The sequence below is a fragment of the Theobroma cacao genome, chromosome 8 (genome assembly GCF_000208745.1).
Source record: "Theobroma cacao cultivar B97-61/B2 chromosome 8, Criollo_cocoa_genome_V2, whole genome shotgun sequence".
Taxonomy (NCBI): Eukaryota; Viridiplantae; Streptophyta; class Magnoliopsida; order Malvales; family Malvaceae; genus Theobroma; species Theobroma cacao.
Window position 1 is genome coordinate 4,212,351 of NC_030857.1, and position 21,045 is coordinate 4,233,395.

Below are 21,045 nucleotides of genomic sequence, written 5' to 3' on the forward strand. Positions count from 1 at the left end.
AGCTTGGACCTTTGAAGTTTGAAGCACAATGGGTTGTTCTAAATATGGGCTAAAAACATCAATCTCGTCAATTCGTAATGGGCTGCTACGAAATGAAAAGTCCAGAACCTTAAACGCCTTCCAGATTACCAAAACACCCCCATATCCTCAATAAAATAACAAAACATGTTCTCGAACCGACCAGGCAGGCGACACTCTGTGTCAGGACACGCCTCATCATCACTTCCCAAAAATCGCATCATCGTCCCGCCACGGTACCAACTTCGAGCATCTTCTTTGTTCTGTCTGATCATTCAATCAGCCCCCAACTTCATTTCACGTCCTGAGTAATTCATTACGCTACTATCACTAACAAAGGAACCAAATCTTCGTGCTACCCCAATTAGATGGGGGCAGAGAAATGGAAAGGAACCAACGTGTCAGACATGGAGGGTGAGGACGACCTCGACGAGGAGCCTGGGGAGGTAATCGAATCAGCTCCGCCTCTGAAGGTCGGTGAGGAGAGAGAGCTGGGTAGTTCTGGTATCAAGAAAAAGCTCCTCAAAAACGGTATCTCTTGGGAAACTCCTGAGTTTGGCGACGAAGTCACCGGTAATTTCATTTCATTATAATTCAAGTTGTTCTTTCATTTATTTAAATTTTAAAAATGGTGAATTTTCCTTTTTTCCTTGAGTTATTTTGGAGCTTTGAGTAAAGGGTGATCGAACCTGTGCAGTTCATTATGTGGGTACCTTGCTTGACGGGACACAGTTTTGTTCCACAAGGGATAAGGATGAACCATTGACATTTAAGCTTGGTGAAGGTGAGTTTTTTGTGGTTTAATCTCGATGGAGTTGCTTAATTAACTGTTTTGTTTAGCTTCATTAATGTTTTAATGGGGTTTGGTAGGTCTGGTGGCGAAGGGTTTGGATCATGGGATTGTAACTATGAAGAAGGGGGAATGCGCATTGTTCACATTGCCCCCTGATTTCGGTTATGGAGCTGAAGGTCGTGATGGTGTGCCACCTGATTCGGTTATACAATATGAGATGGAACTTCTTTCGTGGATTACGGTGGTGGATATAAGCAAAGATGGTGGTATTATCAAGAAAATTATGAAGAAGGGAGAGAGGAATGAATGGCCTAGTGATTTAGATGAAGTTCTCGGTACATTAAACTCTTAAATAGTGTAACTTTATTTTCTTTATTTGCTTTGTTTTTAAATTGATTAATATTGCATCAATCCTTTACATATATAGGAGGTGAATAATGAGAGGTATTATTTTCTGGCCTTTCTTTATACAGTAAAATATCAAATGGCGCTTGTCGATGGGACTATTGTTGCAAAAACTTCGGCAGAAGGAAATGAGTTTTACGTGAAAGATGGTAATTTAAGTTGAATATTGGACTTTTAGGGCAGTTGGGAAGAGATATAATACTCCTCATAAATGGAAAATTTCAACATGTTTTCTGTTTTTGCAGGCCATCTATGTTCAGCATTGACAAAAGCAATCTTAACAATGAAAAGGGGAGAGAAGGTTACACTAATTGTTCAACCTAAGTGTATGCTGTCATATGAGTATTGGTTTACTGCAATTCAAATCTTGATTGACTTTTAATCCTAGAGACAATACTTTCAAGTTTTACAGTGTGCAGAGTTCAATGCAGATGCTTTTGGAGAGAAGGGGAGGGATGCTACTGATGGGTTCCCAGCTGTTCCACCAAATTCAGTTTTGAACATTGAATTGGAGTTGGTCTCTTTCAAGTCTGTTATTGATGTTACTGGTGATTCTAAGGTATTCAAAAAGATTTTGAAAGAGGGAGAGGGTGCTGTTGTTGCAAATGAAGGTGCTGCCGTGACTAGTAAGTATATTCACCAATAATGATATCTTATTAGTGTTTGTTCAAATCAAATTAGATTCAGAAGTAGTGGATATTTTTCCACTTTCCACTTAGGTCTGGAATGTGATTGATACTGGATGGTATAGGCATACACGATAATATCTGGAAAAAGTAGATATGATACATAAATGATAAATTGGATTATATGAAAATTTTATTTCGTTTAAGCATTGAGCTAATTTTTATGCTTGCTGGTTCTGTAAGCAAGAAAATTTGATTTGAAAAAAAGTTATTGCCAACTTTTCTGTGAAATTCTTGTAAGCAAATCTACTAAACTTTGGGATAAGTGATTGTTTCATCGAGGTGATTCAATCAGAGGAGCCCATGGCATTGTGTAATTCCTATTCTCTAATTATTTCCTTTGTATTGCTTCTTCTTTAATTACTTGACTCTGGATATGCAGTTAGCTATACGGCTAGGTTAGAAGATAATACTGTGTTTGAGAAAAAGGGAGTTGATGGAGAGCAGCCATTGGAATTTATCACAGATGAAGGTTAGTTTACCCTTATATCGCAGTTTTGCTAGATTGCCAGCAAGGAATTTTGGATCAGCTCTTAACTGGTTTTATCAATTTGACAAATAGAACAAGTGATTCCTGGTTTGGATCGAGCGGCGGCAACAATGAAGAAGGGGGAGCGAGCATTGTTGACAATCAGTCCTGAGTATGGTTTTGGGAGTGTTGTGGCGGAGTGTGATCTTGCTGTAGTCCCACCATGTGCAAACCTATTCTATGAAGTTGAAATGTTGGATTTTGTTAAGGTAACGGCCATAGCCCTGTAGACTTGTTAAACATGGCAGTACCTTGAATTGCTTACTACGTTGTTGCAGGTAGTTCCATTAGGCAATGTTCTTTAGTTCTGGAATGTTGGTTCAAATTATCCTCAAAGTTCTTGATATATCAATATATCATCCTGGCATGTTTTGGGTTCTTACCTTATCCGATAAAAGGAAAAAAGAAAAAAATCCAGACATATTATGGGTTGCTACTTTCCAAGTTTTTTGTTTATTTTAAAAACATAACCAAACATGATCTATCGGATACGAGTGCATGACAATGAAGCTTCTTTTTGTCAGTCTGGTACTGAAGCTAGAAGGTGATGTTATATAATCTACTGACATTTGCATCTGCTTAATGAATTTAATAGGAAAAAGTCCCATGGGAGCTGAATAGTCAAGAGAAAATTGAGGCTGCTGGGAAAAAGAAAGAAGAAGGGAATATGCTATTTAAAAGTGGGAAGTATCAAAGAGCAGGGAAAAAGTATGATAAGGTAATCTTAAGCATAGGTTTTGTCTGATTAAAATTTGGAGCCCATATTGTATACTTCAGAACATTGTTTTCTGCTATTGTCCTGTACCATCAGGCTGTGGACTATGTCAGTGAAGATGGACCCTTTGGGGATGATGAGCAAAAGCTAGTAAAAGCACTAAAGATTTCTTGCTGGTTGAATGGTGCAGCATGTAGCCTCAAACTAAGTGACTTCCAGGGGGCAATCAAGTTATGTTCCAAGGTGAGTTGCCAAGCAACCAATACAAATCTATAGAATTGAAAAGCTGATGATTTCCCTGTTAGACTGGTAATAAATATGTCTTGGAAACTGGTCATTAGAGCATGAATCGAGGAACTTAGAAAAAATTTACCTCCTCTATGTGCAACCTCTCTTTTCCACTGGCATTGGGGGATTTACCTCAGCACCTCTATTATGTATTCACCTTGGACTTTTTATTGTTTGAAGACTATGCCCATGAGGGTGTATTTCATGTTATCACTAGCTTCCTGAATGTTTGCACATGTTTAGTTTCAAATGAAATTGATGAAATCCCTGCATTCTAACAAAGGTGAAGCTTTTAAGAGCATGTATAAATTTTACTCAGGATGATTAGCAGCAAAAGAAGTATCTTCTTTTATTTTAAGGGTTCATCTTCCTGTAGGTACTAGATTTTGAGTTCCACAATGTGAAAGCTCTATATAGGCGGGCACAAGCCTATATGGAAACTTCAGATCTAGTTTTAGCTGAATTGGACATCAAGAAAGCTCTTGAGGCTGATCCCCAAAACAGGTAAAGGTGGAATTATACAGTCCAAATTTCCAATATGCAAGTTCATTGTATCTGCCAAATTGCCATAGTCACATCTATTACTTTTGCCAGGGAGGTGAAGTTGCTTCAGAAGACACTGAGGCAACTCCAAGTTGAAAGCAACAAGAGGGATGCTAAACTCTTTACAAACATGTTTGCACGAATGTCGAAAGACTCATCTGTTCCAATGAAGGTGAGTGGTGCTGCTGCTCAATCACCTTTTAATATGTTATAGTTGGTAAATGTGCAATTCAGCTTGAGGGAAATTATTCTGAATAAATTTCTGTAACTAGTATCCCCGATGAACTATATGTTATATGTTGTTTGCCAATGTACATTCAAATGAATTTCTTTGAACATTGTGGCAGAAATTGAAGGTTCAGAAAGCAGTGCATGAGAAGAGTGAAGAGGTCCTAGCAATGGAAATGGAATGTGCTGGTGATAGTTCGGCACCTTCTGAAGATAGAATGGCTGTTGATTCGAGTTGAGAAACTGTATTTTAATAGAAGACGTAATCTAACAATCCAAGTTTGAAATAGCACTTCTTATCTTTCTAACAAAAGTTTAAGGTCAAATGTTCAAATTCGTATTGCCCCCCTGGCCTTGCTCACTTGTAAGTTCGACATAGGAAAAAACACAAGGGAAAAACAAGTACAATTCTTGTAAACTGAAAGAAAGAGGGATGGAAGAAAGGATAAGCCCGGTATAAAGATGTGATCTGTATTCTCCAACATTTCGAAGTATTCATAATATTGAACTTTATGTAAAAGCTTCCACTGTATCTATGTTTGTACGTGCGTGTTTCTTTTTCTTTTCTTTTTTGATTGATGTATGCGCGTGTTTCTGTAGTTTGGCATGTTGTTTATGTTTTATTGTACGCAGTTGGGAGGGTTCGTCTTTATGAGCACCGTGGTCCCCTCCCTCCCCCTTTTGGCTCGATGCAAAGAAATGTAGAAAACGACAAGGTGAACAGAAACAAGTCAATACCCACTTGTATTTCTATCAATGCATTAATTGGTTCATAAAAGGGAAACCAAGCTTTGCCCAGTCGTCTGCCATCCTCAGTCGTTTGTCTGTTAATTTGAAATTAGGACTATGGACCATTGGTTTTTGACCATTAGGCCATATGGTTAGTGACACATCTATTTGATTCTAGCGTCAATGTTTAGCAGCTTAGCTCCAGTGGATCACAGCTATAACTATATATGAAAATGGGCTTTAATTAATATTACTACTAAAAGGCAGGCTTTAGGCTTCAATCTCTCAGCCCCAATTTATAATAGTTAAAGAAAAAGAAAATACAATGACTAAAAGGTTGAGAGAGAGAGAGAGAGAGAATCCATATAAAAAAAAAACCAAATTAACAATTATACAAGTCATAGACAAACAGGGAAAAACCGTTGAGAATGTTCAGGCCATGTCCTAAAGTACGAGAGGAGTTGCTATCTCAATTATGGTAAGCATATTACCACTTAGGAAGACGTACGTAGCAATAATTTCAAAATAGTGTTTTTCGGAGTGTTTCACTTCAATTTCGTCACTGTATCCATTAAGATGTCTTAGGATAGGTGTGGTTACAAGTAAACCGTAGCCACTGACTCTATTCACATAAATACAAATACAAACAAGGAGTCCTGACGGAAGCTCTCAATTCTCTATCATCACCCTGAATTTCTTTGCTGCTCTCATGGACGTTAGCCACTCGTTTGTGTCAAATGCTTATCCTACGTCCTCAATACCGGACTATATAGGATACTTACAGAGCTGAAAAAATGGCAAGAGAAATGAAGATGGCGCTGCTAGTCTTTTTATTCTTTCTTTTTCAGGTTTGCTCACAGCTTGCATTCGCTCATTCTGCTGTCAAGTTTCTTCCTGGGTTTGAGGGGCCTCTCCCTTTTGAACTTGAAACCGGGTAACCTAATGAATTTCTGTGGTATTTTTTGTGCTATGGTAGTAAAGATAGTTCTTGACATAATAAATGTGTATGTTTTTGTCAGGTATGTAGGTGTTGGTGATTCTGAGGATGTTCAGCTCTTCTACTACTTTGTAAAGTCGGAAAGAAATCCTGAAGAGGACCCTCTTTTGCTTTGGTTGACTGGTGGCCCTGGCTGCTCTGCGTTTTCCGGTCTTGTTTTTGAAATTGGTAAGATAGCCAAATTCGACAATAGCATTGAGTTTAGTTGTACTTTGCTTAAAGAAAGAGTGCTTTCTGAAGTTCCTCTGGGTCAGATGCCAATGGAAAATTTATCTCTTTAAGGAACTGATATCTCTGGACATGCACAACAATACGATATGCAAATTTCAGAACCCCAAGAACTAAACGGAACAATATTGATGGACCAACCAATTATAGAATTTATGTCCTTGAGCCTTTTCTAGGCAGCAAAACGAGCAAAGCTTTGAGTCGAAATGGTACATGCTGTTAGTGGGTATTTTAACAGGGGATATTGGAGGTGTAGTGAGAGGGAGGAATTGTGTGGATCTTGTACTTAACCCTTGTAGGAGCTGCTACGAAGTCAAAGGGAGAAGCAGCAACCACGAAATAATAAAGCCATTCAGATATGGGCGATTACGAGAGCCTTCACAGAAGCTGTCTTATGAGGTTGCTGCACCGAGGGGTTGCGTCGTATATGCTGACTTGAGTTGTTTAAATCTTGTGGGCTGTTATGGGTGGTGTATGATCTTTGTAAGCCTGGTTTTTGATCAAGGGAATTGTTTAGAATGTTGATGATTTATGCTGCCAATCTGTTTCTGGGCAGCAACGAACTTTTGTAATTGTTCAGGTTCTCAAAGCCTATACTAGATTTTTTATGTCATTCAAAGTCTTCAGCAAGTCATGTTGGAGTGTTGAGGATGGCGAAGTGGTAAAGAAAACTAATAAAATCAACACTTTTCAAAAACAGTTTTAATTGACAAAAAAATTTACTAAAATTGCAGATATCGAATGAAAATTAATGATCAATCGTTAAATGGAAATGATCATTTCATAACATTGCAGGTCCATTGAATTTCAAGGCCGACGTGGAGTACAACGGAAGCTTACCGACTTTGGTATTGAATCCGTACTCATGGACAAAGGTGATTATGCCATTTACTGAACTGGAAGTACTCGTCTCAGTTAATTTTCTTTGCTATCCCTCCGTTCCTTCTTTTAAGATTTCTAATAAAGTTGGAGTCAATGGTGAATTTGAAATTTGCTTCCAGGTTTCCAACATCATATTCGTAGATTCACCAGTTGGCACAGGATTCTCCTTTGCAAGAAACAATCTTGCTGCACTGACAGGTGACTTCAAACAGGCTAACCAGCTCCACCAATTTCTTCGGAAGGTACATCCACGTTCATTAAGCAATTCAAAATTTTCTTCGGCAGCCTTTTATTAAGCAGATAACCACTGTTATCTACCTAAAGCAAATTTTTTCAATTTGAAGTGGCTGAAGGATCATCCAGACTTCATTTCAAGTCCGGTCTATGTTAGCGGGGACTCGTATTCTGGTATTCCAATCCCAGTCCTTGCTCAAGAGATCTTAAATGGTAAATGCTGAACTGAAAGAGAGATCTTGTGAAGTTGGAGGTAGCCTTATTAATTTTTCACATAACCATGCAGGAAACGAAGAAGGTATCAGACCCATAATTAGTCTACAGGTTTGGAAGTGTGTCTTCCCTCGTATTTCTTTTTGAGAACAATTAAACGTATACACTATCATACTGATGCTTAAATAATTTAGAATGGAACAGGTCTCACCGCAGCTTATCATGTGTAGATGATATTACCACGGTAGCTCATTAAGGTTTCACACAAGATTAGAGACTTTGAATGGCATTGAGGCCTTGTGTTAAATAAAATTATCACTTTAAAAAAAAAAAGTTTCACAATAAAGGGATTTTGACCCTGAAAAGTTGTTATTTTTCGGCTCCACCAGTCCCATTTTCAAACCATCTTAAGATAGATTTAGGGATGATTAGGTCCAGACTCGTTCTCAATTCTCATAGACTAATTCTGTTTTATTACTAAAAAAATTAAATCTAATCAAGAAAGAAATATGTACTAACTAGGAGGAAAGAATCGAAGACAGCAAATGATATTTACTCAGAGTTTATAGGAGCAAAATAAAAAAATGAGAGAAAAAGAAAAGAATGATTGTCTTTTTATCCAAACTAATAACAATTGATCTTCTTAAATTAAGAAAAGAAAGAAGTGTCAAGTGTCTTTATAATATATTAATTATATTATTATTAATTTAATTAATTTTCAATATCAATCAAGATTTGAGATCTTGAAAAGTCTAACATAATCCAATTTGGATTTTAACGCTTAGTCCAACTATTAAAAATCTATTTTTTTTATTTAAAAAGTTTATTTTATCTATCAACATGAAATTGTCTCTCACATTTATTATTGTGGAAAATGTTCAACATGAACAAAATCCTTAAACTATACTTTGGTTAAAACTAATCAATGTTTCATGTCCTTGTGACTTTTCTTTAATAACGTACCATAATAAACAACTTTAATTAGTGCTTCGATGAGTTGCTGATTAGTAATCAGGTAATGGATTCTGATTGGTTTCAGGGATACGTACTCGGGAACCCTGCAACAGTGCCAAGTCTTGAAGCCAACCTCAAGGTTCCGTATGCTCATGGAATGGGACTAATTTCTGATGAACTTTACGAGGTGCAGTAATTTAATCTCTCAAACCCTTCTGATCCAGATTTTTCCACTCTCCAAAAGAAGGCAAGAGTGTTTTTAAGAATGAGTTGTTGCAGTCACTGAAGAGAAGTTGTGACGGAGAATACCAAACTGTAGATCCCAGTAACGTGGAGTGCGAGAAAGATATTCAATATTTCTCCAAGGTATGCGGATTTCTTAATTTTTTCTTTATAAATAAAAAATTCTTTCATTATTTATGATGATTTTCCTTTTAATTTAAAAAGAAAAATGAATTCTAATCGTTGAGGTAGGGGATTTGCATTGACCATTAAATTAAATGTTTGAATTGCGTTGATATTTTAGTTTAATTATGTACTTTTCAGTGTATTTCAGGAATTCAACCTGCCCAAATTCTGGAGCCAATCTGCCCTTTTGCTTCCCCAAGGCCACAAGAGATTGGTGGAAAGCGTGATCTCGAAGAACAGCATGGAGAAGTACTCCTTGAAGATGAACCGCCGCCGCCACCACCGCTTCCTACATTGGGCTGTCGTGTAAATTACAAATTCTCCTAAAATGCTTACTCTATATTTAAGTAATTCATGTTCATTACGCTCTCCTAAAAGTGTAATCAATTTGAAGAAGTAACTAAAATTTCCAAGCAAGCTATGATTTTGGCAATGCAGAGGAAAACACCTGGCTAACTTATTCTTATGATTTCACCAAGCTCGAAGATCAGTTAACGTTTTCGGATTGACTGATTTCCTAGAAAAGGTATAACAGCTTCGTAGCTCTTAAGTGGTGGTTTAGATTTCGAATCCTGAGGACCTAATGTAATCAAAATTCAGCACTAACCTCAGCGCCATCAACCACATAGGATGATTTTGTTGCCATGCATGAGTCCACTGACCAGGTTTTCTATTGTAAATTGAACTGTTCTGCTGCACTTAATTTGCTCTGATTTTTTTTCCATGCCTGCAGACTTATGCATACTTGCTCTGTTATTATTGGGCTAACGATGATAATGTCCAGAAAGCACTCCACATTAGAAAGGTATGGGATCGGTTGTTACAAATAAAAGTGGCGGTTAAAACAGCAAGACAAGTAAAGATGCAACTCTTCTGATCTTATGCAGGGAAGCATAGGACAATGGCAGCGGTGCACTTTTGGATTACCTTATACAGCCGATGTTCCAAGCAGTTTTCCGTATCATGCTAACCTCAGTGCCAGAGGGATCCGCGCTCTCATATACAGGTGAGAATGGAGATGGCTCTAATTCATGCATTCATTTTATTTTATTCTTTGTACTTGGTGCAGTTTTAAGGATGCATTTGTTGTCATTTTGATTTCGATGCAGTGGCGACCATGACCTAACCGTGCCCTTCTTGGCAACTCAAGCATGGATAAGATCTCTGAACTATACAATTGTTGATGACTGGCGGCCATGGGTGCTGCGAGGCCAAGTTGCAGGGTCAGTCTGCAGTTTTCTTTCTTTCTCTATGTTAATAAATTGTGATCTTTACACTTACAAGGCGATCTTAGAGAGAAGCTAACTTGGGCTTTTGGATGACCACATCTTGTAGATACACGAGGACTTATTCTAACAGGATGACATTTGCCACTGTTAAGGCACGGAAGTTGTTCTATGCTTCTGTTTCCTTTCTTATTCCTATAAAGAAAAACAAAAAGTCAATTAGAGTAAATTTGTTTGGTGTTTTCATTATCTTTCTCTCTTACAAATTTGGTTGAATTTGCAGGGAGGAGGTCACACAGCTCCTGAGTACAGGCCTGCAGAATGTTTGGCAATGTTTAAAAGGTGGATATCTGAAGAGCCTCTGTGATGTAGGGGCATGGAATAATAGCAAGAACTGCTGAAATATTATGCTATATATAGTAATATCTGAAATTTGACATTGGGTTGAGTGCCAAAGAAATAATAGAGTCTCCTGGCCAAAACAAAAGGAAATTGTATAAAATATTTGAAACCATCATGCCATGCTGTTCGCCTAAAAGTAATTTGGTCTTCAAACTTTTGTTGTGGTACATGGCACTCTTGTTAAAAATCTTGTGTGTAGCAGAAGGGAAAAAGTACCACTTTCTGGAGACGTTAATCCAAAGTCATTTCAACCATAAGTTATTTATATTTGGCATTTCAAGTAAATTTCTTTTCATTATTTGTTAGTTCTATGCCATGCATAATTATTTATTGTATTAATTGATTAGTTATAATTAAGAAATTTTATTTTTTGTATTTGTTAGTTTTGTGGAAATAGTGTGTAACCTTAAAATTAAAAGTATAATTTCCCTTTCTAGTTTTGTTAATAATTAACATAAAAACTAAATGTTAATAGTGACTTCTCATATATGATCTTAATTTAATTTTCTTTTTTCTGTTATTTTTTAATATTGATGGAACTTTTACGTACTTTATGTTTCAATATACTAAATATAAATAATTATAACCATATTCATAAGTAATTGATGAATGACGGTAAACTAACTGGATGTTTCGGATTGAAATTGCAAAGGTATTAATGCTTCAAATAAAATTTTAAATTATTCAAATAAATTTAAATAAATTTTTATTTTTTATTATATTTAATTAAAATTTTATATTTATATTTTGTGTCAAATAAGTTTTTATGATTAATAATTGATTAATTATTATTAGTGAAAATATCATTTATCATTTTATATCCATATGACATTAACATGATGTTAATGTGGAGGATGAAAAATATCATATAATTATATTACCATGTCAAATTAATATATCATGTTATTATCAATTATAATATATTAATATTTTTGATTAATATTAGGCTACATAAAATGACAAATATTTTTTTGATTAAGTCAATTATTAATTATAAAAATTTATTTAGTTTAAAATAAAAATATAAAAATTTATTTAATTTAAAATAAAAATATAAGTTTTTATTTAAATATAATAAAATATAAAAATTTATTTAATTTTTTTAATAATTTATATATTTTTAAAAATATTATACCAATAGTAAAATATTAATAATATATATAATGACAAAAAAGAAAAGGAAATGAAATGGACGGGACAGCTTCATTTATTATGAATCAACCATATCCCATGGAGATATTCGCACAAGGCAGAAATAATTTCAGAATTTAATGGCTTTTGTCATTGCATTCATTAATTAAGCTGCCTTTCGACAAAATCCAGCAAAAGGCTACACCAATGGTGTTTATTCACTATGTGCCAGAACTCATTATGCTTTGCCCTCATTGTCTTATCTCCTCGCTGAGTAATGAACCACTCGTTTATGCACTTTACATCAAACACCCCAACGTAGAACCCAAATGCATAGGTTTATCTTTAAATAGCTCAGAGCAGAGATATATAGAAACTGAGAGCTTTTGAATGGCGCTGCTCTTCTTTTTCTTCATTCTTTTACAGGTTTTCACAGAGTCACAGTACGCCTTCGCCGCGTCTCGTTCATTGACTAAGTTCCTTCCTGGATTTGAGGGGCCTCTCCCTTTTGAACTTGAAACCGGGTGAGTTAATTATCCAAAAAAAGAAAGAAAAACCGGGATGAGTCAATTAAGTTGGTGGTGGTAGTACTGTACCTTTTACTTTCTTGGATTACAGGTTCATGATGTCGTGTATATGTGAATGTTGTTGTCAGGTATGTGGGTGTGGGTGAATCAGAGGATGTGCAACTCTTCTATTACTTTATACAGTCGGAGAGAAATCCTGAAGAGGACCCTCTCCTGCTTTGGTGGACTGGTGGCCCTGGCTGCTCTTCCTTTTCTGCTCTTTTTTATGAAATTGGTAATTAGGACAAGTCTAATTCTACAATAGTATGAGTTAATTAGTGATACATTGCTTAAAGAAAAAGGATGACTCTTAGAATTCTGGCGAGTTTCATGCCAATAGCTAAGTTTACTCCACAAGGACCTGAGATGACCAGATATTTTATATACATATATATGACCCTGAAATCAAATCTGAATTAATCCCCAAGCTTTTCTAGGCTGCAAATTGATCTTCAATCTTATTCATCAACAGTTTTAGCCCACACAGGGAACTTTCTTAAAACTTGATGATTAATCATCCAAATCAAATGACCATGTCATGATCACCAAGCATTGGTCTTAATAACGCAGGTCCATTGAATTTCAAGGTGGATGTCGAGTACAATGGAAGCTTGCCTACAGTGCTCTTGAATCCATACTCATGGACAAAGGTGATTATGTTTATTTAGGCGAGTAAAACAAGTCCCTTCTGTCTTTACTTTTTCCTTCTTTTAAGCTTGATAATTAACTTGGACAACCGTTATTTTTAGACGTCCAGCATCATATTTATAGATTCACCTGTTGGCACTGGATTCTCCTACGCAAGAAACAATCTTGCTAAACAGACAGGTGACTTCAAACAAGTTCACCAGCTCCACCAATTTCTTAGGAAGGTACATCAGCATCTTGTAAAAAATTTTCAGGTTCATAAAAATTTTTCTTCGCAGAATTTCATTAAGCAGATCAGGCAAAACGATTTTCTGTTATGTAGTGGTTGATAGATCATCCAAATTTCTTCTCAAGGCCAGTGTATATTGGTGGAGACTCGTCTGGCCTTATCCTTCCAATACTCGTTCAAGAGATCTCATACGGTATAAGAATCATACCTTGTAGCATATTAAATAAGGAATCATGTGAGGATGGATATAACCTTGTTGCATATTGTCCTTACTTACTTTATTAATATAGACTAAAAAAAAAATACACGAGTGATGCTTAATGTCCGGGTTTTGTAATTTTAAATTTTATATCCCTGCATGCAGGAAATGAAGAAGGCATCAAACCACTAATTGATCTCCAGGTTTGGGATTGTGCCCTTTTTCTAGTTTCATGTTAAGACTACACACAAATTTTTTATGCTAAAATAGTTTACAGTACTGAAACAGGGTTTCACATGCACTTTATATACTGACCATTTGATCACGGTGACACTTTGGAATTTGAATTTGATAATGAAGGATTTTGACCTCTGAAAAGATCTAAAACCAATCTCATTTCTAACTTTTTTGGGAAAAATTCCACCTGATAGAAGGTAGATTAATTTCCCATGATGAACAAAGAGTAAGAAAGAGGTGACTTTGAAAAGTAGCTTGTGAAATGAAATAAAGTCGTGAACTTATGTTTCTCAAGTCTTTGGAATTTATGCTAGAGATGGTCCTATTAATCATAATCAAGCAAACTCCACAGAACCTAGTGATACTGCAAGAATCACTAGTGAAATGTGCCTCCAAACAAATGGATGGACAAAATCCTTGAAATATACTCATCTTTAGAATAAATTAAGGATATTTCAGGTCCTATGTTCTGACTTATCTAAACTATGTGCCTTAACAAACAATATAGATATTTTAGTGTTCCTGCTTCAGCCTTTCAAAAAATAAAATTTAATAAATGAATTTTAGGGCGTCGCGATGTTTTACTCCTCAGGTAAAGTATACTGATTTCTGAGTGATTTCAGGGATACATACTCGGGGACCCCATAACTGTGCCTAGTCTTGAATACAAACTTCAGATTCCATATGTTCATGGAATGGCATTAATTTCTGATGAACTCTATGAGGTAAATTGATCTCTCAAACAGTCAAACTCCCCCAGATGTCTTCGGTTTCAAACTTGGTCGTTATCTCTGAACAAAGATAAAGTGTAAAGAAAAAAAAATACGAAGCCAGTGAATCCTATTTTAATTAATCAGTTAATGATCCTTTTATACTTTTCCAGTCATTAAAGAGAAGTTGTGAGGGGGAGTATCACAATGTAGATCCCAGCAATGAAGACTGTCAGAAAGATCTTCAATATTATGACAAGGTATGCAGATTTTTTTTCTTTGTTGTTGTTCTAGTTCTCATTAATTATTTCTTTTGTTTCTTACCTCAATTATGCAACTCTCAGTGTGTTTCAAGAATTCAAATTGCACAAATTCTGGAACCAAGATGCGCTGAGGCTTCCCCCATGCCGCTAGAGATGTTAGCTAGAAGGCGGTATCTTGATGAACACCATCAAGAACTCCTAGATCCTTTTCCACCTCCTACAGTTGGCTGTCGAGTAATGTGACATACTCCTAAAATGCTCTCATCATATATGTAATTCATCATAGTACTAAAATTTTAAATAATATTATAAAGATTAAATAGTATGAATTTCCAAGCAAGAAAGAAAGACAATAAGTTTAGTGCGTTAGAGTCATTCCAGCTTGTTAGAGACTAAAACCTATTCTTATGATCTCACCAAAGAGTTCAATTTTTCTGAATGAATGGTTAATTTTCTAAAAGGGTACCAGAACTTCAGGGTTCAGATTTCAAATCCTGAGAGCACCAGTATTCTTGTGATCATTTTTCAACACTACCCTTAAGCCGTCAACCACAGGATGAATTTGTTATTCCATGAGCTCAAGTGGCCCATGACCAGTTTTTGTAATGTGAACTTAAATTCTCCTGCATATTGATCCATGTCTTTGCAGACTTATTCATATTTGCTCGCTCAGTATTGGGTTAACGATGATGATGTCCAAAAAGCTCTGCACATTAGAAAGGTTGAAATTGGTTGTTAAAAATTAAACTGGTAAGGCAAACAGCAGGAGAAGCACAGAATCAAGTCTTCTTTTGTGCAGGGAAGCATAGGACGATGGCAGAGGTGCAACTATTCTATACCTTATACAAGAGAGGTTCAAAGCAGTTTTCAGTATCACGTAAACCTCAGTGCCAAAGCCTACCGTTCTTTAGTATACAGGATAGGTGGCTATTTTATGCATTTTACTTGATTTAAAATCAATGATGATATGCAGTTATACTTTTTTTTATTCTTCTATCGAATTGACTTTGATGCAGTGGCGATCATGATATGATCGTGCCTTTCTTGGCAACTCAAGCTTGGATAAGAGCTTTGAACTATCCCATTGTTGATGATTGGCGGCCATGGATGCTACAAAGGCCAAGTTGCAGGGTCAGTGATGATTCTGAGTTTTCAGTATTACCTTTCGCCTTTTCTATTTTGTGATTTCACTTTTAGAAGGGAGCTAAGTGAGAAGCTAAGTTGGGACTTGCATTTTGTAGATACACGAGGACTCATTCCAATCGGATGACATTTGCCACAATTAAGGCAAGGAAGTTCTTCTCATTATGTTTCCTTTCTCATCTTATAAAGAAAAAAAAAATCATTTACTTTTAAAAAAAATTTGCTGTTTCCGTTCCTCTCCCCTTTACTATATTCTGTTAATATGTAGGGAGGAGGGCATACAGCTGAGTACACCCCAAAAGAACGTTTTGCTATGTTTAAAAGGTGGATAAATGGAGAGCCTTTATGACAAATTTCATCGCCCGCAACTTCAAAGTTGTGAAGTAAAACGTGGTTCAGCTAATTTTGGCTTTGATTGATAAGAATTCCAATGGTAGCAAGAACTGCCCAAATATTATTCTATATAGCATTTTCCCCTGTTTCAGTGAAAGCCCCGAATTAATCAGCCCCTTTACCATTTAAAGTTTTGTACAACATGACGTGGCACCTTCTTGGTCAAACAGGTGAAACAATAGCTTCTTTTTCTTTTTTTTTTTCTTTCTCATTGTGACATGCCTAAGTGGGACAATGGTCCCCTTGTCGTTTGTATTGCATGCATTGCAAGCGATAAGTAGATGAAAAGCGCAAAAGGCGACGATTACATAGCGACCTAACAGTTTTAATGCATAATTTCAACACTTTTATGATTTGGTCCACTGAAATTAATCATTTTTTTTTTGTTTTGGGATAATAGAAATATAGAATATTATTATTTCAATATCCAAAGAAGCAGTTTTATATTTAATAAAAGATGTTAGAGAATCATGACAGATATTTTAATGAAAGATAATGAGGATCATGACAGATATGCTCCTTGACTTAGTGATATAATTTCTTGATCTAATTCTCTTAATTTTTTTAATTATAGGAAGTTACAGCCTTTATTTAAGCATTACACTCTATTGTACATATTGTTTTTCTTTTATATTGATGCTATAATTTGTATATAAATGGATGAATAATAATCGAATAAATCATTCAAGAGAGTATTCAAGCTTTTCATGGTATCAGAGCAAGGTTGTATACAACCTAAGCTAAAATTTTCTAATGGACGATAAGAGTGGGGAAGGGGTAAGCAAGGGTAACAAGAATTTGGTATCCACCATAGGTACGACTACACTAAACAGTACATTGGTCGACACCCAATCGCTTGGTCTAATACTTGTTACACATCCATTGAGTGAAATTGAGAATAATTACATCACTTGGAGGTGTAGTTTTTTTAATGCTCTCCAATCCAAGAACAAAACAAGGTTCGTGGATGGATCGATTACGAAGCTAGAAATCAACCCCTCATATTTCCAAAGTTGGGTATAATGTAATGCAATAGCATTATCTTGGCAAACTAATGCTCTTTTAAAGGAATTGCAGGGAAAAGTAGTACATATAAAAAATGCAAGTAAAATATAAGCATATCTCCAGAAACGATTTACTCAAGGCATTACACTTAGAGTCTATGAACTCAAGTAAGCAATTACGTTTTCGCAACAGGAGAAGGTCCCAATCTTTACTTATTATGGAAAATTGAAAGCTTTAAGGAATAAAGTACAAACTTTTTGACCTTTACCGGTTTGCACTTTTGGAAAGTGCACTTGTGGTGTCTCGAGACAAATGCAAGAGATGCGCGAGGAAGAAAAGGTATTTGACTTTTTGATGGGATTGGACAAAAGCTACAGAACCGTGCGCTCCCAAATTCTCAGCTTGGAGCCCCTGCCGACTATTGGATAGGCTTATGTGATCGCGACACAAGAAGAGAAGTAGTTGGTAGTGGTTGCATCACCATCCACGGTGCCCGAAAGAGCTGCTTTGATGGCAAGAAACTGGACAATTGATGGTGCAAGGCATGGTAGTGGGCAAAAGGTGGGTGATCGGCGAGACCATCATGGAAGGGAAGGAATTCGTCCCCGTTGCACTCACTGTGACAAAACTAGGCATACTCGTGATTCTTGCTACAAGATTGTGGGCTATCCACCGGATTGGCAACGAAGATAGAAACCTAAGGGAAATTGGACAAAAATGCCAACGATGGTGGCTGGGATGCAAACTCGTGTATTTGCAGTTAAGGGAGAAGCGAACACAAGTCACAGACCTTATTCATCTGTGCCTAGGCTCACACAGGCCCAATACTAGCAACTGATGGATTTATTAAGCTGGCAAACAAATGAGTCCAGCTCTAATATTGGACCAATAGTCAACATGGCATCAAATGTCCACAACACAAATTTTTCTGATAAATCATCTGGTAAGAACAATTCGTGGATAATTGATACTAGGGCCACAAATCATATCACTCATCAAATTGATAGTTTGTTCAACATGGTTAAAAATTCCAATATCCAATCTGTCCAAATTCCGAATGGTGATACTATGCTAGTACATGTTGTGGGCCAAGTAAATCTTGGGCCCAATTTAACCATGGTACATGTTGTGGGCCAAGTGAATCTTGGGCCCAATTTAACCATGGATAAAGTTCTTAAAATGCCTGATTTTTGTTTTAATTTGATATTTGTGAGAAAAAAAACTCGTGACTTGAACTATCTACTTATTTTTGGACCTGATTTTTGTGTGATATAGGACTTACTCTCTAGGAAGCCAATTAGAGTGGGTTGAGTGCGAAATGAATTATACTATTTGGAGCCAATGAGGGCGGGCAAGGTTTTTTTGGCTAAAGGCAAAGATAATGCATTGCTGTCGCACCATCGATTAGGGCACATTCCTTTGGATCGTCTTTCAATAGTTCCAAATTTATCTGTCACCTGTACCGAAAAGGACAACTTTCTTTGCGATGCCTGTTATAGAGCGAAACAAACTTGATTGCCTTTCCTAATTCAAAGAAATAAAAGTTTGCATGCCTTTGATTTACTCCATTGTGATATTTGGGGGCCCTATCACATTGCATCCTTTTCAAGAGCATATTATTTTCTCGTTATTATTGATTATTATAGCCAAGCAACATGGGTCTTTCTTATGAAGCATAAATTAGAAACTAAAAATCTTTTGCTTTATTTCTTCCAATTGGTCAGGACACAATTCAATGCACAAATCAAGATATTACGAACAGACAACGATTTGGAATTTAAGCATGAAGATTTGGTGGATCATTATTTTGAGCATGGCATGGAAAAACAAACCAGTTACACAAACACACCTCAGAAAAATGGTGTGGTGGAACGCAAACATCGCCACCTTTTAGAAGTAGCACGAGCATTTCGATTTCAAGCCAACGTCCCCATCACCTTTTGGGGTGAATGTTTACTCACTGCAACATATTTGATCAATCGTATGCCATTCTCAGTCATAGACAATCAAACTTCGTATGAGAAATTGCTTGGCAAATCTCCATCATATGATCATCTCAGATCTTTTGGATGCCTCTGTTACGGACATGTCAACAACAAGCCTCGTGATAAGTTTACCTCTCGGAGTAAACCAGGAATCTTTGTTGGCTACCTTTTAGGGCAAAAGGGATATCGCATATATGATATTGAGAGAAAAAAGATATATGTTTCTCTAGATGTGCAATTTTGGGAAGAAACATTCTCATTTGACAAAGCAAAAGTTAACGATTCAACTACTAAGGGTGCACATCAACATACACAAGCCTCTTCTTTCAGTCCATTTGATGAACCGCCTGGACACTCAAGCTTTCAAAGTACCTTGTAGCAGAAGCCAATAGACAATTCACTAATGCCACAACATTCGAAACAAAACCAGGAGGTCACATCATCAATGTACCCCCAAGAAGAGTCAACACATGTGGAAAACAACATCGACCAAACTGACGATTCTATCTCCTTTATGATTGAGCCAAGGATGGCAACACAAGAAAATAGTGTTTCTTCATCACATACAAAACTACATAATGTTATTCCTATCAAAGGACAGCGATAAGTATCGAAGCAATTATTTGGATATGATTATATTTTGCCCTCTTCACTTGTTCCTGATTCGCATTCTTTTTCTCCTTCGGCCAACTTGGCGATATATCCTTTATCTCACAATATTTCTTACTCTAAATTTTCTAGAGCTCACAATGTGTTCTTAGCAACCATCTCAATCATCGATGAGCCATAATCATTTTTTCAGGTAGTCAAAATATAGCATTAGCATGATGTTATGGCCAAACACATAGCTGCCTAAGAAGCAAATAATACTTGGACTTTGACTTTTCTACCTTCGAAAAAATGAGCCACTGATTCTAAATGGGTGTATAAAATCCAATACAATCCAGATGGAGCAGTAGAACGTTATAAAGCAAGGCTCGTCACCAAAGGCTATACACAAATTGAAAGGGTGGATTTCCATGAGACCTTTGCTCCGGTTGCAAAATTGGTCACAGCACATTATCTTTTGGTTATCGTTGTCGTACGTCATTAAGAGTTACACCAACTAGACGTCAATAATGCCTTTTTACATGGGGATTTAGAAAAAGAAGTCTACATGAAAATGCCTCAGGGCTTTGCCAAAAAGAGGGAGTAGCGTGTTTGTTAACTCAAGAAATCTCTATATGGACTTCGTCAAGCATCACAAAATTGGTATCAAAAGTTCACTAATTCCTTACTAGCCATTGGATTTGTTCAATCGCATGTCGATCATTCTCTATTCACGTACTCTGCCAATGAGTCATTTGTTGCAGTATTAATCTACGTTGATGACTTTATAGTAACAAAGACTGATGCACTCAAGATTTCCTAACTAAAGGCTCACTTGGATCGTAAATTTTGTATTAAAGATTTGGGCAAGCTAAAATATTTTTTGGGCATTGAGGTGGCACGTTCTTCATCCAGCATTATCTTGAGCCAACGAAAATATATGCTTGATATATTGGCAGACAACAGCCTCACTGGTTGCAAACCCGTTTCGTCACCTATGGACCAACAGGTCAAGCTCGATCTTGATGAAGGAACACTTTGTTCAGATCCAGGGCAGTACAAAAGGTTAATTAGAAGATTATTATATCTCATCATCACAAGACATGATATTAGTTTTACGGTTCATGTACTAAGTCAGTTTATGCATTGCCCAAGTCAACCTCATTTCGATGTAGCTTTACGTATTCTTAGGTATCTGAAAGGGTCCCCAGGCCAAGGTTTGTTGCTTCCTGCTAATAGTCAGTTGACCCTCAGAGCTTACTATGATGCAGATTGGGCAAGTTGTCCAACAACACGTAGATCAACCATGAGATGTATCATCTTTCTTGGTTCGTCTCCTATCTTATGGCGATCTAAGAAATAGTCAGTTGTTTCTCATTCCTCTATAGAACCAGAGTATAAGGCCATGGCCACGACAACAAGTGAGATTGTATGGCTTCTTAGATTATTAGTTGACCTTCGAATTTCACA

General features: G+C 36.5%; 2 protein-coding genes and 1 pseudogene across 2 annotated transcripts; all 3 read left to right on the forward strand.

Moving 5' to 3' along the window:
* LOC18591951 (70 kDa peptidyl-prolyl isomerase) lies at positions 159-4,737 on the forward strand. Its single transcript, XM_007018398.2, has 13 exons — positions 159-591; positions 716-802; positions 889-1,146; positions 1,285-1,365; positions 1,462-1,542; positions 1,648-1,842; positions 2,285-2,374; positions 2,465-2,640; positions 3,027-3,149; positions 3,243-3,389; positions 3,811-3,938; positions 4,029-4,149; positions 4,325-4,737. The coding sequence occupies exons 1-13, from the start codon at positions 387-389 to the stop codon at positions 4,442-4,444; spliced, it is 1,812 nt and encodes a 603-aa protein (XP_007018460.2). The 5' UTR covers positions 159-386; the 3' UTR covers positions 4,445-4,737.
* LOC18591952 (serine carboxypeptidase-like 7) lies at positions 5,574-10,776 on the forward strand. Its single transcript, XM_007018399.2, has 14 exons — positions 5,574-5,868; positions 5,954-6,099; positions 6,955-7,034; positions 7,161-7,283; positions 7,386-7,488; positions 7,562-7,599; positions 8,528-8,629; positions 8,722-8,808; positions 8,989-9,156; positions 9,584-9,655; positions 9,738-9,856; positions 9,960-10,073; positions 10,186-10,231; positions 10,360-10,776. The coding sequence occupies exons 1-14, from the start codon at positions 5,729-5,731 to the stop codon at positions 10,441-10,443; spliced, it is 1,422 nt and encodes a 473-aa protein (XP_007018461.2). The 5' UTR covers positions 5,574-5,728; the 3' UTR covers positions 10,444-10,776.
* Positions 11,748-16,352, forward strand: LOC18591953 (annotated as a pseudogene).